The 25386-nt window shown below is 42.2% G+C and overlaps 1 protein-coding gene across 1 annotated transcript; it reads right to left on the bottom strand.

Moving 5' to 3' along the window:
- Positions 1 to 3349: 3349 nt before the first annotated feature.
- Positions 3350 to 16228, bottom strand: LOC134078894 (cAMP-dependent protein kinase catalytic subunit PRKX-like). Its single transcript, XM_062535061.1, has 7 exons — positions 16023 to 16228; positions 14954 to 15217; positions 13446 to 13565; positions 8992 to 9087; positions 7649 to 7706; positions 3796 to 3873; positions 3350 to 3575 (listed from the first exon to the last, which is right to left on the bottom strand). Exons 1-7 carry the CDS (start codon positions 16226 to 16228, stop codon positions 3450 to 3452), a joined length of 948 nt encoding a protein of 315 aa, XP_062391045.1. The 3' UTR covers positions 3350 to 3449.
- Positions 16229 to 25386: the final 9158 nt, after the last annotated feature.

Genomic DNA, 25386 nt, shown 5'->3' with positions numbered 1-25386 from the left:
AATAATAATAAAAAACATTTTTCCACCTCTGCCAGGACATGAAAACTCCAGCTTGAGGTAACGGTTGATCCTAAATATGCATGACTAGCCATACAGCCATGATGACGCTTTTATGTAGCCGTTCATCTTGTAGTTTAATGTATCTGTCTCTCCATCTGTCCCAGAGTACACTGGTCTTATAGCCTACCACAAAATTACAGCTACCCATGTATCTACATTAGCACATGTTTTGGATGTTCAAGGTCAACAGCTGCAATGTTTTTTAAATAAGCGTTTTGACCTCAGCTAATGTGAAAAGCGCATTTTTTAATGTCAAGTTTAAAATACGCCGAGTGCTGAAATAAGCTTTTTAAACCAACTGTTTGTCAGAATTTGGACAGGATCACCTGTGCTGTGTGCCGCTTACGTAATCTACTGGCAATAAATATTTGTGGGGAAAAGGGAGGGAATAAAAGTGCATGAAAACAGACTTGTGATGCAGGTTAGTTAATGCACTTTGCTGTGTGGAGGTAAATTAGGCCCAAGCTGGTGCTAAACACCCAAACAGACACACTGTGCACAGCAGTGTGGGTATACATGTGCACTCACAACTAAATTTGGGTCAGAGAACAGACCACCATGGACAAATTACTCACACAGGGAACCCATTCCAAACAGAGGAGGTCTGACTAACAATAAACATGTGAGCAATTTCAACACCTTTTGCCACTTTCAACCCAGAGCTCATTTTCACGTTCAAGAGAATAATTGGATTATTACAGTAGTTATTAGCCAAACGATTTCATTTAGCCAAGGCATCATATATTCAGAGAGCAGAAGGAACATGAAACCAGAGGTCCACAGCATTCCAGTTAACATGCTTCAAAAACACTACATGTATTTCCACAATCTGCTACATATTACAATGTTACCATAGTACGCATGGCTGGGCCATTAACAGATATTAAATTTAAATCACCACCGACCACACACACACTCGCGCACACACGCACGCACACACACAGAGTAATTTCCCATTAGCCACTCTGAACAAACTGCATGACAGTGTTGTATTTTTAAAAGTGTATTGACCGCACTTGTGCATTAAACACAGGGCCCCGATAGCCCAACACAGAATCGGATCGGTGCTTTAATCAGAAAGAAGAATGAAGAAAATACATGCATGCTGCCCAAGTATATCCCTCCTCTGTGTATTAACCTCACACTGGAGCTCAAGACATTCTGCAAAATCAATTCAATCAAGCTCTCTCTATAGGCGGGAAATTGTGGCGCTCACACAACTTCTGAAATAAACACACACTGAGGTCTTTGTGTTGAGTTCTAATTCCATGAGTCTCACATTCACACAATATTGTTAATATATCATTTATCCACATATCCAGATACAAGTGGAAACAATGGCAGACAACCATACTGCTATACCCTCATCCTGACTATATCCAAATCTCCAACATGGAAGGTAACATATCTTATCACTTTTTTTACACTAAAATATGCACCATTAGCTAACAAATCATACCTGTCATTCAACAAAAGATATAATAGGAACATTTGTTCACCAACATGGTAAAAAAAGAACATGTGTTGACATGCAATATTCTGGGTTACACAATGTATAATAATAACTCTGTTAACTGGGAACAGGGTAAAATCGGTACATCTTCTATAGTCCATCTGTCTCCACAGCGCAGTAAGCAGCCGACTCTATTGCTACTGAGAGGAGTGTGGATGATGACGATCACCATTTGGAAAGGATGAGTTTGTACCTTTTCAACATCTGGCTACAATGAGTCTCAAGCAGCCTCTCAATGTGGCTAGAGCAATCAAACAGCAATTGATCTCCAGCGTCTCTTGATTGCATTTACGCTTGGCTTTCTCTCGGTGCGTGGCTTGGGGCTTTGAACGAGCTCCATTAGGCGCTTCTACCATTCGACACAACACTTGAGCGAGGTCCACTTCTGATGGGAGGTCACTTTAATTAAAACACATCTGGATACAGATGAGCAGTAGCTGCTCTTTCTCAAGACGTTGACAAAAATCCATAAACTCTATCATTCTCCACTTGCTGTCCTTGCAAATGTTTATTCATCTACAGACAGACATAAAACAGAGACATTATACAAGTCCATCTGCAGCGAGAAGTGTGAGAGTGTGAGTGTTGAAATGCAGATCCACTGCAGTGAAAAGAGCCAGTCAAACTATCTACAGTATACCATTTATTCCTGCATACAAATAACAGTAGAAACCATTCTGTAGAATTATTATAGCTTTGTGTAAGGTAGTTTTTCATATATTTATCAATGCCTTTGGCTACTCAAGTGTGCTTGTTTTTCGTCAAGGTGAGCAAACAATAAGACCATAACAATAACCATAACAATAGGAGGAAGCCACACAGTGCAACCAATTTTCTCTGGAGAAGCTGTTGGGTTAGAATCAGTCCGGCACTGAAGCTGAATACTGATCGCGTTAAGAGTCTCGGTCTGTGGTTCCCCCTTTCTACCAGTAAACAAGCCTCCTGAGGTGACGGTGTTCAGGCGAGGTGAACTTGCCCGTGTCTGTGCCCTAATGGAAGAGGTCCCCACACATGCCTGGGGTGTCTGAGAGAGCCCAGTAAAAGACTAAAGGGGCTCATCTCCACCAAGGCTTTTGTGGAGCTCATTACTTTTAATAGGTCTAGAATAGTCCACTTAAACCTACTGTATGTAACCAGAGGCTAAAAGACCAGACCCTCCCCTTAAACGGACCGCGGGTGAGCGAGGGATGACCTGAATAATGTGGGTACAACTGGAGAAACGCGAGGCACCGAAAATAAAAAATAATCTTCAAGAAGCCAAATACAAATTCGCTGTGACTGTGAAAGCTCTCTGACTGAACGGATTTGTTGAACCCGCCGAGGCCTTTTTTTAAGTCATGCCACTGCATGGAATGCTTTCAAACAATGCAAGGAAACCAGGAGTACTCATTAAGCATCTATAAACGTCTCCGGTCCTACGGTTTCTCAACAGTGCCACTATAAAGCATATAAAGTTGACTTTGTAAACAGTCAATTCTCTCTGTAGATTACATGTTATAGGTGTTTGATCTCCATTATCCTTTGTGGAAGGAAAATACCACTTCTTTGTCTTAGGTCAAACACCATGTGAGTTCAGTACAATAGACAGGAGAGGAAAAGTCTTTCCTCTCAGCGATTCTCTGGGAGAGAGAAACTATGGTGGAACTCCCTGCCACATCTGCTTTGAGTCCTACCTTAAAAGAGCAACTGACAACGATCTGCACATGCATGCAGCATCAAGCCATGTTACAGTACATGCCCCCACCTGAACCGACGACTCTGCAGGCCGTTGAGCAATGCAATCCTATCCATGTTTCCCTCTACAGCTTGAGTAACCCTACAGGAGTAATATTGTGTGTGTGTGTGTGAGAGAGAGAGAGAGAGTGAATTAAGGAATTCAGAAGTTCTTAAACGTCTCCAGGTCCTTCGGAGACACGGGAGGCTCCTTCCTCCGCTTCTCCTCGGGGTACGAGTCAAAGTTGGACGTGTCTCCTTCGTGGGTGACTTTGGGGACGATGGGTGGCTGGATGAAAAGGATTAAAGCGGGATAAACAGGAGAAAGGCAGTCAGATCGACTTCGCTGTCTAACCCAACAGTTGTTATGTCTTTGGAATTGTCTTCCGTCATCTGTTTGCAGGATTAGAAGTGAAATATCAAAGAGCTTTTAAATTAATTAGTCTGGATTACCAGCAAGTTGATTGTGCACTGAAACTCCCGTCACGATGAATGGCATTTCTAATCACCTTAAGTCTTCTTTGTGGCACGGCATCCCAGTCGACAGGCTTGAACCAGCGGTGTCTCTTCACGTCCTCAGCTCCATTCTGTAAAGAGATAATGAATCCTAATTTAGCTATATGACTTCATTTCAATGTAAAGATATTCATGAGTAAAGCTATTCATGCCTAAACAACACACACACATTTTCAAAAATGTATTTTTGAAACTTTTTGAAACTATAACTATTCTCATAAATGTAGCACTCCAATGTATACACGTGTAGCTGGAAGTCCTAAATCATGTCTCAGACTAGTATATTGTTAGAGCTCAAGAGGGTCCTGCGTGTAGGAGCATGGCACCCTCGTCCTCCTCTTTGTTTCCATTAAGCCTGGTTCCGTGGCTAAGCCCCCCCACTTACTGTTGTGTTTCCATGGGAAAGTTCAGGGAGGAGGCATAACGCAAATGATGATAAAATGACCCCCCCCCACAGCTTGCCTTTGTTCCCACTGCCTGAGTCTGGCTGTAAAGGATTCTGGGAATCTTCAGCTGACAGACGCAACGCAACGCCTCTCTCACTCACTCTCACACACACAGGCACTGCTCCATATCTCAAGCACCAAGTTGCCGAGCGCACACCCATCTGGGAATATCACACACCTTATTTTTAACCTCCTCACCGACAGGACACACTTCACAAAAGTGCAAGCGTGAACCACAAGACATCTCTTGTAAAATGCTATTCTGTTTTTTTTGTGTTGTTTGCTCAACAACAGAGAACGTACTGTATACTGTACGTATGCTATTGAACATAGGCTATTGAACAAATCTGGCTTCCTGTGCAGAGAGTACAGAGGGCCCATATTTGGGGAAATCTATTTGCACAGCAAGGCATCTTACCTTCTCACTAAAGGACACCATTTGTTCCATGACCCATGTAGTGACAATTGCACACCACCTGTGCCTCAGTTCGCTGTAGTGTGTAAAGGGTGTGAGATACTATGACATAAACCTACAGTTCTTTTTAAAGACATAACAATTTATATGGATCTAGTGGGCAATCAGCCAACTCTGTACATTGCTTATGGAGACTTGGGGGTGTTAGGAGTGCTTCTCCACAGTAATCTGTGTCAACACAGCTGCTATCTCACTGACTGCACTGTATGCACACTTGGATCACCTCTCTGAGAAAGCACCGAATTGCCCTGCGCTAGCTTCGGGAGAACTTCCTACAGGCATGATAAACCAACACTGGGACAGACACAAACACAGTACGAACACCAGATGTTCCAGTGGATCTGCCCAGAAAAGCTGCTCTTTCCCACTGGGTTCCCTGGCCAAGACCTGGCCTACATAAAGGGCAGGTTTTATTTCAATATAAGTCACTGTAAATATTCAGAACTTTTATGTGTTATGTAAGGCTCAAATACATAGTCCAGAATGGCTAAATAAAAAAAAAAAAAACTTGTCTTGTGTTACTAGAATGCACTTTGGGAATTCCAATCATCCTTATTACAACATAACATGTAATGACTGGTCAGCGCAGCAGTCAACCTCTAAATGCTAGCTTGAGAAATGTCGAGTGCGTTGTTATAGCTTTTACACAGTATAACAACCAGCTGTAATGTTGTAATGTCAGAGGCATAGAGGCCTGAGACAGAAAGCAACAATGGTGCTTTGTTCAGGAACTTTCTTTCTTGACAAATATTCCCTGGGAGTGAGAGAGCACTTAGTGTTGAAATAAGACAGACTACTGATCCAAATGCCTAGCGATTCTGCTACTGTTTAATAGATATTTAGCATCAGGATATGTGATACAATTCTAGAGTTCTTATAAACCTATTGATGCTGGTGGTTGTAAAAACCATGGAATGGGGAAAGTTTTTGTTAGCTTACTATCCCCCCCTTCAAGGGCATTATTGTGGAATGGTTTCAATAGCTGCTAATGGCATGCTATGTGTTCATGTTATTATCAATGACTTTTCTGTTGAATACTGTTCTTGAACATCTTAAGACAGTAAGTTACGTTATTTCCTTTAATACTAATCCTATAAAATATGAAACTTGAATACCCAGGAGCAAATGGCCTCAGGCAGGCTTTGAAAACTGAAGATACAGAAATGTTAATACCTTTTACACACTTTCAGACGCACACACACACACACACACACACACTGGAGAGCTGTTAAGGTGTTCCTTGTGCGAGAGGTAGGCTATTTCCCACAATCAGTAATCAAGCCTGTCTCACTTTACACAACATGCAATTCTACGACAATGCACAATTAGCTAGGTAGGATATAGCAGTTGCAAACATGCCACATGTTACAGTATACCTGGGATCTGTAAAGGCACTCCCCATGGTACAACATGCACTGCCACAGAGGCCAACCGAGGCTAATCTAAAATGACACAGCAGGACACCAAAGACTAGCCTGAATGCCTTACCAAAGAATCAAAACAAATATTAGCACAACAACATCACCAACAGAGTAACCGTCATGAACATTTCACCAGGGTTATCAAGCAGACACCTTCCTTTCATCAACAGATTTCTTGGTTAAAACTTCAGTCATTATTCATTTTCAGAGGACACTGATGTTGTTCGACAAATGGATCTGAAAGCAATCTTGCCTATCTTTTTCTTGTCTGCCTGAAACGATTTGCCCAGAGGATAAAACTGTGCCTTGCTGTTTCAGTAGCAAAATACTAGCTTTCCCACATTTAAATTCAGTCATAGAAAAGGCGGAACAGAAAAAAAAACAAGCCCAACCATGGCAAAGACATTTTTTTACGGTGGTTTTAACAGATTTTCCCCCTTTTCTTCTGTCTTACTATAGCTGAACTAAGAAATTAAAGAGTTTAAAACTCAGAGTATACCTTGGGGTGCACAAATAACTTTACTGTTCCTAGCATATATGCAGCCACTTCATATTTAATTTTTATAAGTACAAACCTCAAGGGGGAACTAAAAACAGTCCATTATACAGAACATTATCTCCCTCGTAAACTCGACAGTCAAACTCGTCAGCAAACTGAGCAAAATGAGAGCCAATTATTCTCAAAATATGAATGTGTAAAATCAAATTATTCTCATTCCTGAATTTCCCCTTGGGGATCAATAAAGTATCTATCTATCTATCTATCTATCTATCATTCTTCCACAAGAGTAGTCATAACTTATTGAATACACATTGTAGTGTACTGGACTAAAGCTGTGCTTCCTTCCAGTCATCCAGAGCCCTAGGACACCAAGCTGAGCATGTGAGCCCTAGGACACCTCACTGAGAGGACCAAGCTGACATCCACCTGGGTGAGAACTCCTTGACCTTTGACCGCAATGAGTGTTAACATGGACACTCTCAGCTGGACCACTGACCCCGATGTGGAGCCACGAAAACCCCCAAACTTGCACTATATCATCTCCTTCCGTGGACAACCTCTCTATTTCCCACCGATGGGCATTTTTTCAGGTATGGTGTGGACCTTGTGGCACTCCACAAGTGCCATACATACCAAACAATCCCCCAACATCAATCGCACTGACCCGAGATGGCTCAATTGTGCGCCACAAAGAGTTAAATGTACTTGACCCCGGTGGTGCTGGACTCATTAATGGCCATCATAAAATACATCAGAGGCAGCTTCTGGACAAGCAGTGACACACCTCACCCCATAAATCCCACAGACTCTGGGCTGGTCAGCTCCAGAACGCACAAACAGCCCGAAAAACAACATGTCTCCACTGGCCGGTAGCTCTCATGCTGAGAGGGGAATGGGGGGGCGGAAACCGCTTTGAAACATACAAAAAAAAAAAAAGAAATGGGTTGGCGTTCTAGGTTAAGACAGAAGTTTGGTCACTTTACAGCCACAGTGCCCACTTACTCGCAGGTTCCCCAGTCGCTTTGCTTTGTCGACAATAAGTAACTTCTTGATGAGGTCTCTAAAAAAAGACAACAGAAGAAATACCTGAGTGAGGAGAAGAAGGAGCATAGCTAAAACAATGACCACTAACCAATCAGAAAAGAGCTCTCAATAACACTACTGTATGAGACTGAAATACATCAGTCTCCCTAAACATGAACATCGTTCATGTGCCAAAAGACAGGAAATTACATTAAAGAGGTTTTGCATGTAAACTGAGAGGAAATGGACCAAATCTTTATAGAATTTTGGAAATCTCCTAACCACATGACAAGCGCTCCTACTGGGCATGCGGTATGAATTTATACTAGGTTTGTTTCTGTATCTTTTTCCATTTTCCAGAGCGCTGCAACAGCTGTCAGCTAACATTTGACAATATTATCACTACATTTGCTATTCAACAGTGAAGTGTTGGCACATTATCCCGAGGAACAGGATGTACTGACGTGTTGTTGATATATTGATTTGATTAATCTGAATTTTCAACTACTCGTGATGGACATTTCATCAAAGCCTGTTGCCTGTTTTTGCTCCTTAACAGTTTTTTTTTACATGTGTAAGTTCGTTTCACATCACTAAAATTGATTCACAACTGACATAAAAGATTCAAGGAAATCAAACATCTACAGTATGGATTTTATTTAGACAGCTGAAAAGAGCGTGGATACACTAATATACTTATTGTTGATTATTGCTCTTCCTAAAGCTCTCGCCGCAGCTGTCTAAATCTCTATTGTGATCTAACGTAACAACCTTTCTGTCAAAGGCATAAGCTGTAGAAGTTTGATGGCGATTGCTTAAATATCAGTTTAGTGGAAACCTTTCACAATACTTTCACAATAATGCAGTCATACCTCACTCAAATTGAATATCTCTGGTGAATTACAGTAAACGTATGTAATAAATCACCCCCCTCCACACACACGACATTCAATACACAATGCACAGGCTGCTTTATGTTCTTGTGTGAACTCTGTTTCTTTGATCACACTACAGTTTCTCTCTTTCTAGCAGCAGATTGATTTCAGCATGTGTTTGTGTGGCTTGGAACTAAAACACACAGCACAGACTCCAAAGGACTTCTATGTTGGGCTCGTTTGAAGGTCACTCTCATTAAGATCATCAGGAGCACAATAAAGCACGACATGAATGCATTAGCAGGATCAGATAAAAATAACAGCCATATCTCCAGAGATTAATTAAGGACAAGGAGAAGTCTAATCGGATCTAACAGGTGAGACATAACCTAAGGAGACATTTCTTAGAAGCCGAGGTACTTTCACCATCACACACTCTGCTCTTACTTAACATAGAAATCCAGATGGCGAGGACATTCCAGCTTGCCAGAGAGAACCTTTTGATAAATGCCAAAAGGGTTGTCATCAAAAAAGGGAGGATGCCTAAAACAGAAAGCGGGAGCATAAATTAAACATACATCACTTAGCGAACGGCCAAAAAGTTACTGGTGGGATTAAATGATTCGTAAAAATGGAAACGGTAAGAATGTGCTTAGGTAATAACCACATTAATCACATCTTTCAACTTGGTACAAGTCACTGAAATGTGACAGCCGTATGCCTGCTTATACATAAACAATTAGGTTATCAACAGTAGGTCATGTGTAACCATTTGTTAGATTTGTATGCATCTTCTGACAAGCAAGTTCTCTAATTCAACCAGGGGACTGTATTCAACTGGCTTTAATGAATTGAACAGTGCTGTGTTTGTTGTCTTTAGCATGAACTCAACTGACATAGAATTATGTAAGAAAATAGGCGGTGCCTGGAAAAAATATTTTTAAACAAGCACAGATGCAACAGACAACATTGTACAAAAGAGTATTCAGAGCAGTGCCTATTTATGATAATTTGCAGGATTTTATGGTTTTATGGTGACTTATTTTATAGCTGATGGTGTTCATCTTAACAGGCTGTCCTGTGTTACTGTCCCAAAATATCAACATCTAAAATAAAACAAATGTTTCTCCCAATCTATAACGGAAATAACGAGGGGAGCGGTTTGATTTAGAGGTTCAAGCAGGAGAGGAACTTTTATGACTTTTTTAATGAATTTTGGCTGAGGGTTGCTCGTGCAATAGGCCTGATGGCTTTAGCAGGGTCGGCGCTTCTAAACACACTGTGAACACCAGTCTTCGACGAGTCCCCGAGGTCTCTCTAAATCTAGTTTGTGGGTCAGCGGGCGACAGACTAACGGTACAAATGGCTTCTACAGGATAAAAAAAAAAGTCAGAGGCATGACAAAAATGGCGGAGGAGGCTGCCTGGAGTGCGACAGGACAACCCTGTCAGCCCCGTCTGGACCTGATGGGGTCGTGTGCCAGCTCCGAATCCGTCCAGACGGTCATTATTCACGCACTGCCTAATGGATGGCCGCGCAGACTTTCACAATGTTATGCAAGGCCTCTGTATTTATGTAACACCTGTGACTTGCCAACATTACTCTTTCATTGAGTGTAGAGCAAAGCCCCATTTCAGGGTTATATTCTGCCTACGGTTAGCATAGCTGTTTTCATTTTGACTTAACTGCACACATAACTATGAAAATGTCAACATGAAAATGTTTTAAAAATGTTAAGAAACCCTAACCCTAACCCTAAACCCTAACCCTAACCCTAACTATGAAAATGTCAACACATAACTATATAACCACTAAAAAAAACACAGTATGTATGATCAGAATTATTATTGAGAGAATATTCGTATTCTGACTAAATAAGTGTACTTCTAAACAGCACCTGTATGTCACTTTAAATGAAAGCAGCTGCAAAATGACAATTCAATGGGAGGATAAAAGATGCTGTGACATCTGAGACCTGACTAAAGACTTTCAGTATCGCAGTATTGCAGTATTGCAGTCATAACTTATATTCGATTCAAGTGTCAACCCGCTATTACCTCCGAATCTGGATCTCAAATGACTGAGTGGAGCGACTACCTAGATATTCCCAAATATGTAGACAAATCATGAGGTATTTGGTGGGCTTTGTCAGAGGTGACCCAGATGTTGAGAGCATTACGTAATGTGGCAAGGGTCAAAACTAAAGCTGCGGAATCACATCACCTCAAGGAATAAGTGCTGGTTTTCGGCAAGCCTTGTTAAATATTTCAAGGTGGAAGAATGAGACCTTTGACAAAACAAGAATGTCATCATAACGCTTTTTTTCGAGCCTCAGAATTTAGAGAACACTAGTCTTGGCTTCTGAGCAAATGTCCGAGACCCCCTCCCCAACCGCAGGGGCAAAGGACATTCACTTTAGGGGCAGACACTTCAAAGAAAGGCTCTGATTTACTGTGACTTTGACGTGGTGGGCTGTTTTCTTTTTTTGTCAAATATAAGGAGGTTGGCAGCCTTTACCTCCCCCGTTATCTAAAGCTAGAGCTAAAGAGGTCAGAGTGGTGTCTGTGTTTGCAAAAGTTCACGGCAGTTAAGAAGCACTAGTGTGTCATGCTCCAAACTCTTCCCCTTCATGTGATCCTGGATTAAGCGCTCTCTGCTCATCTCTCTAAGCGGAAATCCAACACTGATAAATAGAATAACACCACGGAAGCTCCCTCCGCCAGTTCCCATGCTAATTTGGCGCGGCTGGGCCGCGAGCCTCCTCTTCTCAGACAGCGACGGCGACGGCGTATTTGCTCGCATGGCAAAGTAAAACCCGTTGGAAAGCCAGAACTTCCTTCCTTTTTGAGCCGTGGCCAAGAAGGAGCGGGGACTATAAGGGGAAAGAGCCAACGATAACACGCGGTCTCCTCTCCTCTCCTCTCCTGCCCAGCCGCCGCCGCTGCTGCACTCGGGCCGGGCGCTACGGGGGGAGCGGGGGGTCAGAGGAGGGCTCAGGGCCTGTGAAAGGTACACACAGATTAGGCAGTGTGAGTCAGGCTGCTGGGGACATCAGCCGGAGCCATCAGAGAGGCTCCCGGGGGCAGCAGTGTGAAGAGAAGGTCAACTGCTCCACTCAAGGGGAGAGAGAGAGAGAGAGGGGGGGGGGGCAATAAAAGAAGTAGATATTCAGCCTTCAGCCTGACGGATGGGATGTACTACTGTATATGGAGGGGATGTACCGTACGTATGAACGCTTGGCATCGTCAGTGGAAGCTCGGAGCGTGTGTGGACCTTTCTTTTTCTCTACAGGTCAACCTAATCCTACTGTACCTAGAGGAGGCCACATTACAGTAAGGGAAAAGGGGGGAAAGTCTCATTGTAAATAAAGGCATTTTTTTTGACAGAGCAATATGCTTTTGCAAATGTACAAAGAGCACCGTTAAAGGATATATGCTGAGAGAGGCTGTTATTAAACTCATTAGCACTTTTGTTGTGACTGGAACCCAATCCAATTCACTTTAGACGGTCAACTGTGCAAAGGCATTACAGTAATACAAAGCCAGCACTGAGCTACACATCCGTGGAGAGAGAGAGAGAGAGAGAGAGAGAGAGTGGGAGAGAGAGAGAGAGAGAGAGAGAGAGAGAGAGAGATAGAGAGCACTGTCAAAGTCTTGGTGCAGTGTCTTTCTGGGTCAGTGTGTGGGGGTTCTCAGAGCACGGCCATAAAATCAGCTATTAAAAAATCCCTCTCATTCTAAATGTGATAAACATTTTACACTCCGTGCACTATAACCTCTTCCTGAGTAAGAGCCCCAGTCCCAAGCCAATTACCATTGGCATCACGATAAGCACGTTCATCCAAACATCCGGTGCTCATTTGTAGGAAATTAAGGTCATTTACTCACACAGCCAAAGCCGAATGTAGGCCAGTCAAACCGATTGTACCCAAATCCTTTAAGCTAACATGGCTATCAAATTTTTTGGGGGTAGAGGGTATTTTTCTCTATGATTTGAGACTTTGTTTATAAATAGTCTAATTATTACATGAACTGTTAAGTTGCAATTCTAAGATGCTGTAATTACGTGGATTTCTACAGGGCTTATAAAATTCAGATCAATCAATCAACCTCTTTAAGGCAGCTGATTTACTAAGTCACTGGGATTTACTGTAGGTCTCAATTACAGCCCTATGATGACCTCTGGTGGCAGGAGGGCATAGTGTTTCACCTGCCTTTACCAAGAACATTAGACTAGGAGCATATTTCATAAAATGTTGGAAAATGTATAATAGTTCTATACCAGGTCAATATGTGTTGAATTCCAAAATAATCAAAGCAGAAGAGGAATAAATGATTTCACAATAAACGTTTGAGTTCTGAAGTTCTGAAGAAAACTGTTTCACCTCAGCCAACTCAGTAAGATAGTCACTATCCCTAATGACACCAGCAGGGTCTAATAAACTCTATCATATTGACTTACCTCCCAGTTGCATATTGAATTACCGATTTCATAGTCTGGAATTGTACCAAATAGCGGTATTATTATTTTAAGACTAATAATCCCATGCTGGTGAAGACACCACACTTTTACACAGACGCTGACATATGAGCCTCACAACTCTGAATGAACCTCTTCTCTGTCCAGCCCACCACAATGACTAACTTGGCGAGTGAACAGTAGACACCGAGTGCAAAACTGTCCGCCAGGCAATGCAGCTTTAGTAGTGCTGTCTGAGAGGTTTCCTGCTATTTCACATCGTGACACTTAAATGACTGTACCATATTGTGGATGTCTGCTCTAGCATGGGAAGTGAGTGTGTGTGTGTGTGTGTGTGTGTGTACTATGGCTGCCCGAAGGACATCCAGTAATAAGCAGGGAGGCTTTCTGGACAGTACCGATTGGCGCTCACGTTAACTTACCCAGAAAGCATCTCGAAGATGAGCACCCCAAGGGCCCACCAGTCCACCGCTATGCCATGACCTTTGCCCTGGATAACTTCTGGAGCCAAGTACTCTGGAGTACCACACAGAGTCCATGTTCTGTTTACAAACAGAGAGGAAGAATTTGTCAAAGTGTCAAAGTGTTAGGCACACAGTTCCCAAAGAAGAGAACGTCAGCATTTGTTGGATTTACAGTAGCCATCACATAAAATGTCATCACATGTAAAGCATAATGTTCAAATAAATCAGAACCGAGCCTCTGATCCTTATAAATCTCTTTCCTGATGGAAATGACATGGAAGTAGTTCTGACATGCTCTATAAATAAATATTATTATTATTATTATTATTATTACTGTAGATGAATGTGCTCAGGTGTGCTTTTTAGCCACAGGTAGTGATCTACCTGTCATCTACCTGTCAGTCTGTGCTTTCCCTATCAGGTGACCTACACTTTCTCAACAGCACACATACTGTATGCAGTAACGTAGCAAAATCTCCACAAACCATTTTTTAGGCATCTTTTAAAAATACACGGAGCTGTTTTATTGGAATGTATGATATAAACTCTCGCTTTCCATCTCCTTCTTTTAACATTGTTTTATCATATACCCACACACAAACTCATTTTGTTTTTGTACTTTTAACATTGTTCTATGATATACCCACACACAAACCTATTCTGTTTTTGGAGCTAAGGATTCATTAAAACATCATTGCCATTGCCTTCCAAGTATCTAAAGATGGTGAAGTCGACAAATGGATCAATTTACAAGAAGCAATGTTAGAGAAAATGTTACAAGCAGAACTGTGTGGATTACATCAATGAATTGATTATACTATTATGTGACTTTGCAGTCAATTTCTTAAGTAGTTGGCAGAATCATTATTTTGCTCGGGCTTGTATCCACTGGATGGCACTAGTGATGCATATTGAGCAGAATCTCCTGTCTGCTTAGTGAGAACACTGCTCTCATCCATTAGCAGACACAGTAAGCTGTATTATACGCTACAATGAGTGAAGGTGGCAATTACTCAGCTTCTTCAGTAGAACAACTTTAAAATCTACAATAACAATTGATGACCAACTGATTGATGATTCGGCTACTTTGTCAAGACAGTAAAATTGGCATTGGCACTGGTTTCCTCAGTGAGGAAAGCAATGGTTGTTTGTTTTTCTTCTTATTTTTGAAACCGTGAAAGACCATTTGTAGTTGGTAACAAATTATGGTAACTGGAAAATTACAACATACCCTTTGAAGAGTTGTCCAACCTCCATTTAAAACCTAACTTAATGGTTGCACTAACTCATGCTAGCACTACCTTTAACTCTACTGGGACTTTTTCTCTGTGCAATGTGCTCTATATGACATGGAAATTGAATAAAATGTTCATGAAGACTAATTGTCATTTGGTTATCTATAGGAAAGTGAATATGGATTGGGCTAAAGGCATGTCATCGGTGGTGGAGATTAAGTAAATCCATACCTGTCCGCAAGTTTTTTAGCAAAGCCAAAGTCTGTGAGCCTGATGTGCCCCTCACAGTCCAGCAGTATATTCTCAGGCTTCAAGTCTCTGTACACAATCTCCTTCGCATGCATATACTCTATGGCACACACAATCTCCGCTGAGAAGAAGAGTCCAGTGGCATTGTTGAACTTGCCCTTGCTGCGTAGATAGCTGAAAAGCTCTCCCCCAGGCATATACTCCATCAGCATGTACAGACACCGCTCGTCGTGATGGGTCCAAAAACTAAGGGCAGAAATGCCTTCATTCATTCAAAGTAGTTTCACAGTGCTTATCATCCTAAAATTAAAAGCATCATGGAAGTCACTTCTGTAACGATCTTAAAACATACTATCGAGGGCTGAGAGGCAAGAGGGCGTACTGTAAGTGACATTTTGGTCAAAACTGAGTTATATCCATCACCTGAAAGCTCTTGATGAGCTCTTTCTAACTGACAAAATTCTAGAAGTAAAATATTTATAAATGTAAAGTTATTGAACAAAAACCCAAAGGTCTTTAACTGTGAACCTATAGAATAGAAGCAGTTAGATTTGTTTGGGCTCTCCTGTAAAGTTGGTGAAATGTCACTTACTGTACACCCTCTTGCTTCTCAGCCCTCGCTATAATAGTCTAGGCTGTGATGATTCACTATCATATTTGATCAACTACACCACCATTAGGACAGCAGTTTTTTACAGTACAATATGCTGCTTCAGCTTACAGTATGTTTTTTCCGTTGGTTGCTATCTCTCAAGTGGGGCAAATCACACCAGATGTTAAAGTATTTTGGTCTGCTTACTGGCAAATACATCATCAGAATGTTTACAAGATAAAACAAGTATCAGATTTTACATTGGCACATTTTCCATCGCTCAGACACTGTGGTTAAACAATCACTTTGATTCATTTGACAAGAACGTCAAACTAAACACGTTTATTTTTTATTTCAAACAGCTAAAAAAGAAAGTTTGTTTCCCCACTTGATTCTCAACCATTTACTGTGGAAAGCATTTCCTTTTATTGAATTATTGACAACCAAGCAGGGACTCACAGTTGGACGAGGAAGGGGTGGTTCACCTCCATAAGAACTTCTTTTTCATTGTGGGCATGTTGTTCTTGCTTTAACCTGATCACATCTGCAATCTTCATGGACTTCAGTGCATAATAGCGCTTTGTTCTCCTGTCTCTGACAAGAACCACCCGGCCAAATGTACCTGTCCCTACGGACAAAACAAATACAGAAACATACAGTAGCATTACTTTGCAAGACAAATGACTGTAGCCTATCTGAAGTTAAATGCAATATGTAGATGAAATGAATCAACAGATGTACAGTAGTTGTTTGTAACACAGAGGCACACTGACACATTTAGAATCCAGTGCTAACTGAATTTCAGATGCAGGAGAGGTGTTCAATTCCTTGTGCTGGAGGTGGGGGATATCCAACCGTGTCCAATCAACAGACCAATCCAATTTAACATGAAGTATGATACGACAATGCACAGTTGGTGGCAGTCTAAACGTGCCATATGTTGTATCTAGGAGTCATAAAGGCCCTACTTCATAGTACCATATGCACTGCCCGTTGCCTGAATGCCATGAACCAATGCAACAAAATCACCGACAAAGCAACCTTTACATGCAAAAAACAGCATCACCAACAGAGTAGAGTTATTAAGCAGTTATTAAACACTTCATTGGTGTTTCACTGAATTAGCCCCTAACACCTCCAGGAGGTTTAACAGTAGCGTCTGGCATCCCACACCCACCCAACTGCACACTCATGATGGCTTCGCTACCATGATGGCTTTGCTGTGATATCCGATCAGCAAAATAACCAGACAAACCCTTGAGGCGGGCACCCACAAATGCCAACAAATTCTTCACACAATCCTCTTTGTCGTTGTAACCATTTGTGATATTACACATCTGACTGAGGATGTCCAGATTAGCATCACCAGCATAGCTGTAGGGATCCGTATGATGGTTGTCCAGTTTAGCTGCTCCTCTGAGACTTGCAGGGCCTTGCCTTCCGGGGCGAGGGCAACCTGGGACTGCTGCCTCTTCTGTAGACTATGCTCTGAATCAGGCGGCCATTTGCGCTTGGATCTCTGGAATCTCTTCATCACCCCTGCCGAGATGTTCCTGTCTCTGTAGGGTGGGCTCCGTAATGAGTGGCACTTCTACATGGACGTTGGATGTTGCTGGAGTCTGGTCTGGTCTGTCTGGCTTGGTGCTTTTGCACGAGTACATTGAGGCAAATGGACTTGACTAGGGTTATTGTGTGGGAGTGTGTTCAGACAGGGGCCGTGGCTATGACTGGCAATAATAGTGGAGTGACAGCTCTCATCAAGCAGAAAGCCCTGAATGCAGTTTTCACACACTGCATACTCCATCGTGAAGTGCTTGTGGCTAAACGGAGGATGAGCTTACAGTAATATGTGCTGTAGTATAGTCGATGGCTTTAATAAGACATCTTGCGAAAGCGGGGACTCGGCCAGAACCTAGTGGTATTTTGGGGCCTTGTCATGGAACAGTTTGAGAACCCCTGGCAACGTTTGATTATTTACATTCTAAGGCTATGACTTAGAATTGCACACTGCAGCTTAAGAGGTATTATTAATGATGCTTCTTGAAATAGCCCCAGACGTAATAAGTTACCAATGAGACACAGCAAGATACCGGAAACTTTAAAATACTGATTCTGAATACTAATAGCGAACTGAATGAAAAATGAATTCTGGTTTGAAGCCCTGATTCAAAAACTAAGTGCTAGATATACTAGATATAATGTCTATAGGATGTGTTTCCTGAATGGGACTCAAATTGGTAAAGTTATTCATTACAAATACCAAAGTATTTGGCTTAATGACGAACTTGAGCTTGAGTTCACACAGGAGTGATTTTTTTGGTTTTAAAAGTTGGCTATTTTTTCAGAATTTTGTCAAGTTCATTTTGATGGTAGACTGTATAGTCGTGAAAAGGGAAGATAAAAACAAGTGCCATTCCTAACCGGCTTCCCAGGCTATTCACTAAGATGAATGGTTTAATTAATTCATGACAAAGAAGACACTGATTACAAATCACAGGATACTAGCTTGCATTTGACTCCGTTTGTAACAGCCATTATGTCTTACATAATACCATGAATAGGAAGTGCACAGGAACTACAATACTGGCCTTTCATGAGCCAAATTAGCCAACGCTTCGCCTCTCAGCCTTGCTCAGTTTGGGTTTAAATACCTATTAAATAGACCTAACCATTATGCTTATCAAATCATTTAACAGAGACTTTTTTAATGACAGGCCTACTGGTACCATTTCAGAATAATGCAATTTGTGTAGAGATGTCATATGGGTAAAAAGTGCATTTTGTGCTCATCGATCCGTATGATCTTTCAGAAGCGAAGCCTACTTTCGACATATAGTCAATTAAAACCAAAATGCATGACAAATAATGTATAAATAATGTACGGAATATGTCACACAGCCTATAGAATATACAGGTCTTCCTCATTTCTCATTCAAAGATGAATGAGGAATGAGGAAGACCTGTGCTGCTGTATTATACTCTGTGGCTGTTAGCTAAATTAAATGATAACCTGAAATGGACAAGGTTGAAGGTTAAACCCAACAAATGCAGACATCTGTCTATTAGTGCAGGAAAGCCAGAACACTTTCATGATGAAGAGATTTGTTTCACACCAGAGAAGCTGATGCAGGTGGTACAGTATAACACAATGTTCAGTGGCCGGGCAAACTGCTCAGGAGATCCATTTTCAAGGCTATCAACACCATTGAGGCAAATCAAAAGCACAGTGCTTACAGTTTGGGTTCTGTAGTGTAGTGTATGACCTTGCATGGGAAATTGATTTTGGAGTTATCGGTGACTAGCTTTGTGAGAAATTGAAATACACAAAGGTGAACCTTGGCTTGGGGCGACTTTGCTGAAGTCTGAAGATCCAGCGGCTGTTCAGCCTGCAGGTAGCCTTGGAGAACGGCGACATAATTTGGCAGCTACAGAGAAGAGAAGCAGCATTTGGTTCAGGTGATGTTTGGAAAGTGTGGTGCGAAGCTATCCAGCCACAGAGGAGGCAGCTCCTGAGTTTATTTCCAAGCAGGAAGAGGGAAGTTAGACAACAAGCAATAGCAGGTTTTCATGTTCAGCAAGACATCATGGACACGTTGGTTCCGTAATAGTGAAAACAGAAGATTGGAGGGAGAGATCAGTGCACTAATAGTCTATTACCCTTCATAAATCCAGCTAAGTGCACCCCCAACTCTGGCGGTAACCTCAAATGAAGAGATTTGATCGGCACAAAGTATGTCCTTAGAGATATCCGCAAAGAAAACCTATAGTGCAGGGCCTATATCTTCCAACAGGACAATGACACTGTGCACAAAGCATTCAGCTAACACAACGCAGGCCCTGGCAAGTCTTAGAGGAGCAGCTAACAGGCCAACCATTGTAAGATCACTACAGCTATGAGGCTATGAGCTGATGATGCTAATAGGGACAGGCTGATTGAAGGAAAGAGAGTCTGGGTTCCTACTGTATGCTGCAGATCCCCAGTATGACTACGCTAGGCCAAAGCCATCGATAGGCTACCCACTATATGGCACAGGATAGGAGGAGCTGGTCTCTCAGAGTTTCACCTGGGAGTCCCAGCCAGAGAGATCCCAGGAACATAACACATTTGACTTGAGCCTAATCAAACACCTCAGGAGAGACCTGAATAGATTTATCCAGAGGCTGTCTGCAACCAACCTGACACAGTGGAGGATGTTCAGGAAAGGATGGGAAATTCCCAAATCCTGGGGCACACTGCTTGTCACATCATTCATCTCACATCAATGATTGTGTATATTTCATATTTTTTTTTACTTTTCAATTAATTAGCAAATTAAGAATGATCTTTAACATATCTAACACCTAACATTTCTAATGCCATTATGGGATTGGGGTATTGTGTAGATTGATGAAGGAAATGTTGATGATTTTAGCCTAGGTTGCAGCATAAGGTGATGATGGTCTGAGGCCTATTTTCTGAAAACACTGCATTGTGATAAATGCCACTGAATATCAGGAGTTCCTTGATCAAAACTCCCAGGTGAAGATACTCTCCATATGTCTATGGAAAGTGTCAATTGAGCCTAAATGAAGCACATTTATAATGACTTGTTTACTTTCCATTGGCTTAAATGCAGGTGTATAGTTCTGTTTTAGGCGTGCAATCACTAAAAGTCTTGCTTCGTGATGTTAACAGTTTCTCTAAAAGGACCAGAAATCCTCAATGAGGCTACGCCATCTGCAGGTTTGTAGCTTAGGACACAGAACACAGCCGGACTATAAAAGATGATTTATTTCACACCACTGTTTCTGGACTTTAGGAGGGCACACATAGAAACGGCTAACGAAGCACCGTGATCTCATATGCAGAACTTGAACTGCTGAAACCACGTGAGGACATCAAATTAATGATCAGGATGTGCTTTAGGCTTCCGATGTCTTCCAACATCACGAAGTTAGAGAGAAAATTAACAAAGAGAAATTAAAACTAAACGATAACAACCATATTTCCGCGACATTTGTAATACTCACCAACAGTAGCAACCGAATCAAAGTCGTCTAACGAATATCCCCTTGTGCTTCTCACTTGTGATGTTGCACCAGCAGGTGAGGCACTGCTGGCACCTCTCTTCTCACTGTCCCGGGGGAGACCGGAGTCGCCTACTCCCGTGGTGGCTTTTGCGGCAGTCATCCTCGCAAAACCATCCGTGCTATCGTTTGAGCTCACGTTTTCGGAGTTTCAGGAGCAATAGCCTTTGCATCTGGTATAGTCGGATCTATCCCAGGCGAATAGTTTCATCTTCTCTCCTTCCTTGCTCCCCTTCAATCCTGTGTTAAATATCCGTGCAGGCTAAAGCAAGTGCTCTCTTCTGCAGCATCGGATTAGTTGTACTTTGCCAATTTTCCTCTCTAGCCTATGCGGTATTGCCACTGTCAGATGGACGGTACAAAAGTTGCTGGCGTCAGGAAAGCGCCCTTAAATTATCCCGTTGCATGGAATCACGCACATTAAAACGCTTTCGTAAACGAACAGCACAACAACGCGTTTTATCTTAGTAGTCCAATTAAGACGTTAGAGATCAAATGCATAACGTCTCATGCACATGTAAACAGTGACTGGAGAGGAGGTGGAGTCTATGCATAGACTACTGGTAGCAAGCTGGACTGACAATAGTTTCTTTAGAGGACGCATTAACTGCGGTGTGACCTTGGTAGGCTACTGTAAGCTATTACATGCCATTTACAGTAATGCATGGTGTTTTTAGGGCGAGCATTTCTTATAGTATTATGAATTGAAAACACATATTTTTACAATAGTGAGCCTCTGACACAAATTCATCTTCCTTGTCAGATGACCGTCTGTCACCTCTGCGAGGGGAGAGACCAAGGGACCATAATTTCCATTATTTATCAGAATGCATTATAGCTGAATCAAGGAAGGTTGCTGGCTGTCTGATGCAAGTATTATTTAGTTAGCTGAAACAGTTTTGAGACTTCCAATAGGTAGGCCGTACTCAGAGGAACATCCATTGAACAAACAAATTAACAAATATGTGTGCAAAATTGAACAAAAGTAAGACAATATTCTGTAAATTCTGAAAACCTATTTGAATGAGAATAAAACCCATCATCAACACTTTTGATTTGATTCTTGAAAAAGCGATAGGCTACAGTTAACATACAGCCAGCTAACATACACACTAGGATAGGCTACTTATACACAGTCATATGGTACAATACCATACAATCTCAGGAATATTCCTCTATCACAATGGGTTATTATGTCATTGGATGTGTTTTCGACAACAATCTGAATTTAATATTTGCCTCCCATTGAAAAGCCATTTACAACCTTGTGCGCATATAACTGGGGAGGGCGAGGGGACTGAATGGAACACAACTCGAGAGGGAGGAGAATAATAAAGCTGAGTTGCATAATGCAAGCCCTCTTCCTCTGGCATCCCTCTCCTTTCCAGCGTAGTCCATTTGGAGTGGTTTCGTTTCCGAGGGGCCATGTGTGTTCAGTCGGGGAGAGTATGTTGATGCACCCTCGGGCAACGGCCGGCTTGCATGCGCACCATTCCTGGATGGACCCACCCAACAACACGTTCATTTCTTATTCATTCTTCGTCTTTTCAAAACATGTGCCTCGGCTGACCGTGCTTCACAGCCACTTACTTTTCATACCTAAACCTTTTCACCACAGGAATAATAGCAGTCTGTTTTTTTCTGTATTTTTGATTTGGTTATGTCATTTGAGACACTGTACTTTACATTGTATCTGCACAAGGCTAGACACAGAGAGATGTCAGTTTTTTTTTTTTTTTTTTTTTTAATTTGTGCAAAGATGTGGAATTGAACAAAGAGTGCTGCAGATTTCCCAGCACTTGTGACTCATAATTAAAATCAGGGAACACAGCTGATGCCATCTTACCTCGAGTCAAATTAATTATTCCTCATTAATTGTTTCATGGCTGTTTCAGACAGTCATTATGATGACACAACACTTTGCTGCAGGTGGGCAAAAACACTTGGATGGGATTACAGCATGGGAGAGATGTTCATTTATTCACAGGCCTACAGTAGGCTATTTGCAGGGTCTATGTGTAGTTGCAGTGTACTGTATTTCAAATCATTCCTGTATGGCATTCCATCACAGTTATAGCTTTACTCTGCAAACATTGAATAATATGTAAGGGATTGTCTGCCTGTTATTATCGGAAAATAAGTCCCGAGAGGATGAGCAGAACCCTGGCTTGCGACATTCCTTATACATAGATCTTATATTCTCAATGGATAAAGCAAAGACATTGTATGTTACACTGTCACAGCTCTGAGTGAAGTTCTAAAGATGTCAGATGATGGCTTCCACTTGATGTCAATAATGTCACTGCAGTACTCGATCAAGAATCATGCACTAAAGGGAGTATACTGCATAGTATCTTGGCTTTGCCTCGACCTTACCGTGCAAGGGAAATCTGAATGCTGTCATTGTTCAATTGTTGTCATGAGCTACAATGATTAAACCAACATATCCATTCTAAAATCGTGTAAGCTTTTTTAGTTTTTGTATTTGCAACACATCATTCCACTGGTTTAGTTTGCGATGACATTTACTGATATATTTTCATACATTTCCGTATGCTATTTCCTTAGAGTGTGCTAAATAACAGGTGGAAGCCTTTCCTTAGTCACTATGCCACATACACTATAAGATATTGACGAGAGTTTTTTTTGAGTGACAGGCATAGACATCTTTTTTGCCCGCTTGTAATTTGACATGCATCTTGTGAGTGCACTTAATGCTCATTAAAATGTAATGCATGTCTCAGTAGGGCTCCGTTTTCTTTGTTTGAAGCCTGAATCGGAGTATCCATCAGCGGCATCATGACAGCTAGACCTTGTGCGTAGTAGGTTTATTGTCGTGAAAATACAGTGTCTGGATGAAAAAGTTTCAGACTAACCTTGGATGCAGTCACCTCCCTACCCTGCCATCCCCATCCATCAGACTGTGAAATGGGAGAATCTCTGATTAGCAGCGTTTGTATAGCTAACAATTAAAATCTGCCATGCTGGAAGTGATACAGTCATCCATCCTTAAAATTAGTACACCCGCCCCTCAACCTACCCAAACGCAGGCACACACACACTCGCAGACACACGCGCGCGCACACACACACACACACACACACTCACACACACACATACACGCACGCACGCACGCGCGCGCACACACACACACACACACACACACACACACATACACACACGCACGCGTGAGCACACACACACACACACACACACACACACACACCACACGCGCACACACACACACACACACACACACGGTCCTTCATTATTAGGAAAGACCAACTTCTCCATTCACCCCACACACACACACACACACACACACACACACACACACACACTCCTCTGTGCATATCCATGAATATTTATAAACCTAGGTGATGCTATGAATATCTCACCTGGCTACTGAGGATCCAGTGGGTTTTGCTCTCTCTTCCCCAGACGGTAATTAAGAACAGGGCGATGAGTGACTGGCCTACCTTGAAGGAGCAGTCTGTGACTGATGTGGGGATGCAGAGTTCGCCGGGGCCCCGGGGGAGTGCCGGGGAACTTTGGTGAGGAGTGTGCTCATCTCTGTGATGCAAAAACCTTTCATCCATCCCTCCAGCCTATTATTCAGGCCACTGATGATAAACAAAACAAGAGTCTGCACACACAGCGATTTGATAGCTTCCACCTGCTGATATTGGTGTAGGCTACTGTAGTAGTGCTGCTGTTGCTGCACCGAAGAAAAACGGCAAATTGAGAAACATTCGGCTGGAGCTCGAACAAAAAATATATAGCTGCATTTCGGTATGAAATATGTGTGCGTGTGTGTGTGTGTCTGTGTCTGTGTGTGTGAGTGAGACAGATAGACAAACAGAGAGAGACAGAGAGACAGAGAGAGAGAGAAGAGAAAGAGAGTGTGTGTGTGTGTGTGTCTGTGTGTGTGTGTGAGTGAGACAGATAGACAAAGAGAGAGAGAGACAGAGAGAGAGAGAGAGAGAGAGAGTATGTGTGTGTATGTATTTGTGTGTGTGTGCATGTGTGTGTGTGTGTGTGTGTGTGTGTGTGTGTGTTTGGTGTGTGTGTGTGCGTGTGTGTGTGTTTGTTTGTGTGTGTTTTGTGCGTGTAGCAGGGTGCATGCACATATTTGTTTCTGCGTGTCCTTGTGTGTGCACGTGTGCGTGTGTTTGTGCTCTTTGTCAGTAAACAGAGAGGGCCATGTTTACCCCACAGCAGCATGTCTATTCCACTATGTCAGTTCGGAACGCACAAGAGCTGTAAACAAAACCCGCGGATAAAAGGCTATACTGATAAAGATGTCAGTGTGAGCAGAGGAAATATACTTATCCAGTGGTGTACAGACGGATACAAGAAGCTGTCAGTGCATGAAAGATAAGAGAAATATGAGCGAGATCTGAGATATTATTACCTACCCTTGGGCTTCATGCTCTGCCACCACCAGACAAAACAACTTGATAAATGTTGAACATTCCTCAGAAGCCTGACGCTCAGCTATGTAGCACATACATCGAGATGTTTACCATTTTAATGGGAAGTGGAGACATTAGTAATACATTGTCATTTACCGGAAATGGAGGTAAACCGCCGCGCGTTTATGTGTGCCGTTCATTTTGATTTCTGTGACAGAGATATTTAGGGAATGACTTTGCGCGAGCTGAAAGGATGGGGCTGAATATTTTGTAGGGAGCCAGTCGTGTGGAGATGGAGGAGGGTATGCTGTCTTGTGTGTGTGTGTGTGTGTGTGTGTGTG

This window comes from Sardina pilchardus, chromosome 4 (genome assembly GCF_963854185.1).
Source record: "Sardina pilchardus chromosome 4, fSarPil1.1, whole genome shotgun sequence".
NCBI classification, from domain to species: Eukaryota; Metazoa; Chordata; class Actinopteri; order Clupeiformes; family Clupeidae; genus Sardina; species Sardina pilchardus.
Note: the sequence above shows the minus strand (reverse complement) of the source record. Positions and strands in the feature narration are given on the sequence as shown.

Bases quoted from the DNA above. Each gene is read 5' to 3' on its own strand.
- LOC134078894 (XM_062535061.1), bottom strand. From the start codon at position 16,228: ATGCTACTGTATGTTTCTGTATTTGTTTTGTCCGTAGGGACAGGTACA. The intron at 7,707-8,991 runs GTAAGAGCAGAG...GTCTTTTTTTAG, and splicing joins CATCTGGATTTCTATGTTAA to AGACCTCATCAAGAAGTTAC. The intron at 3,576-3,795 runs GTGATTAGAAAT...CTTTTCATCCAG, and splicing joins TGCCACAAAGAAGACTTAAG to CCACCCATCGTCCCCAAAGT.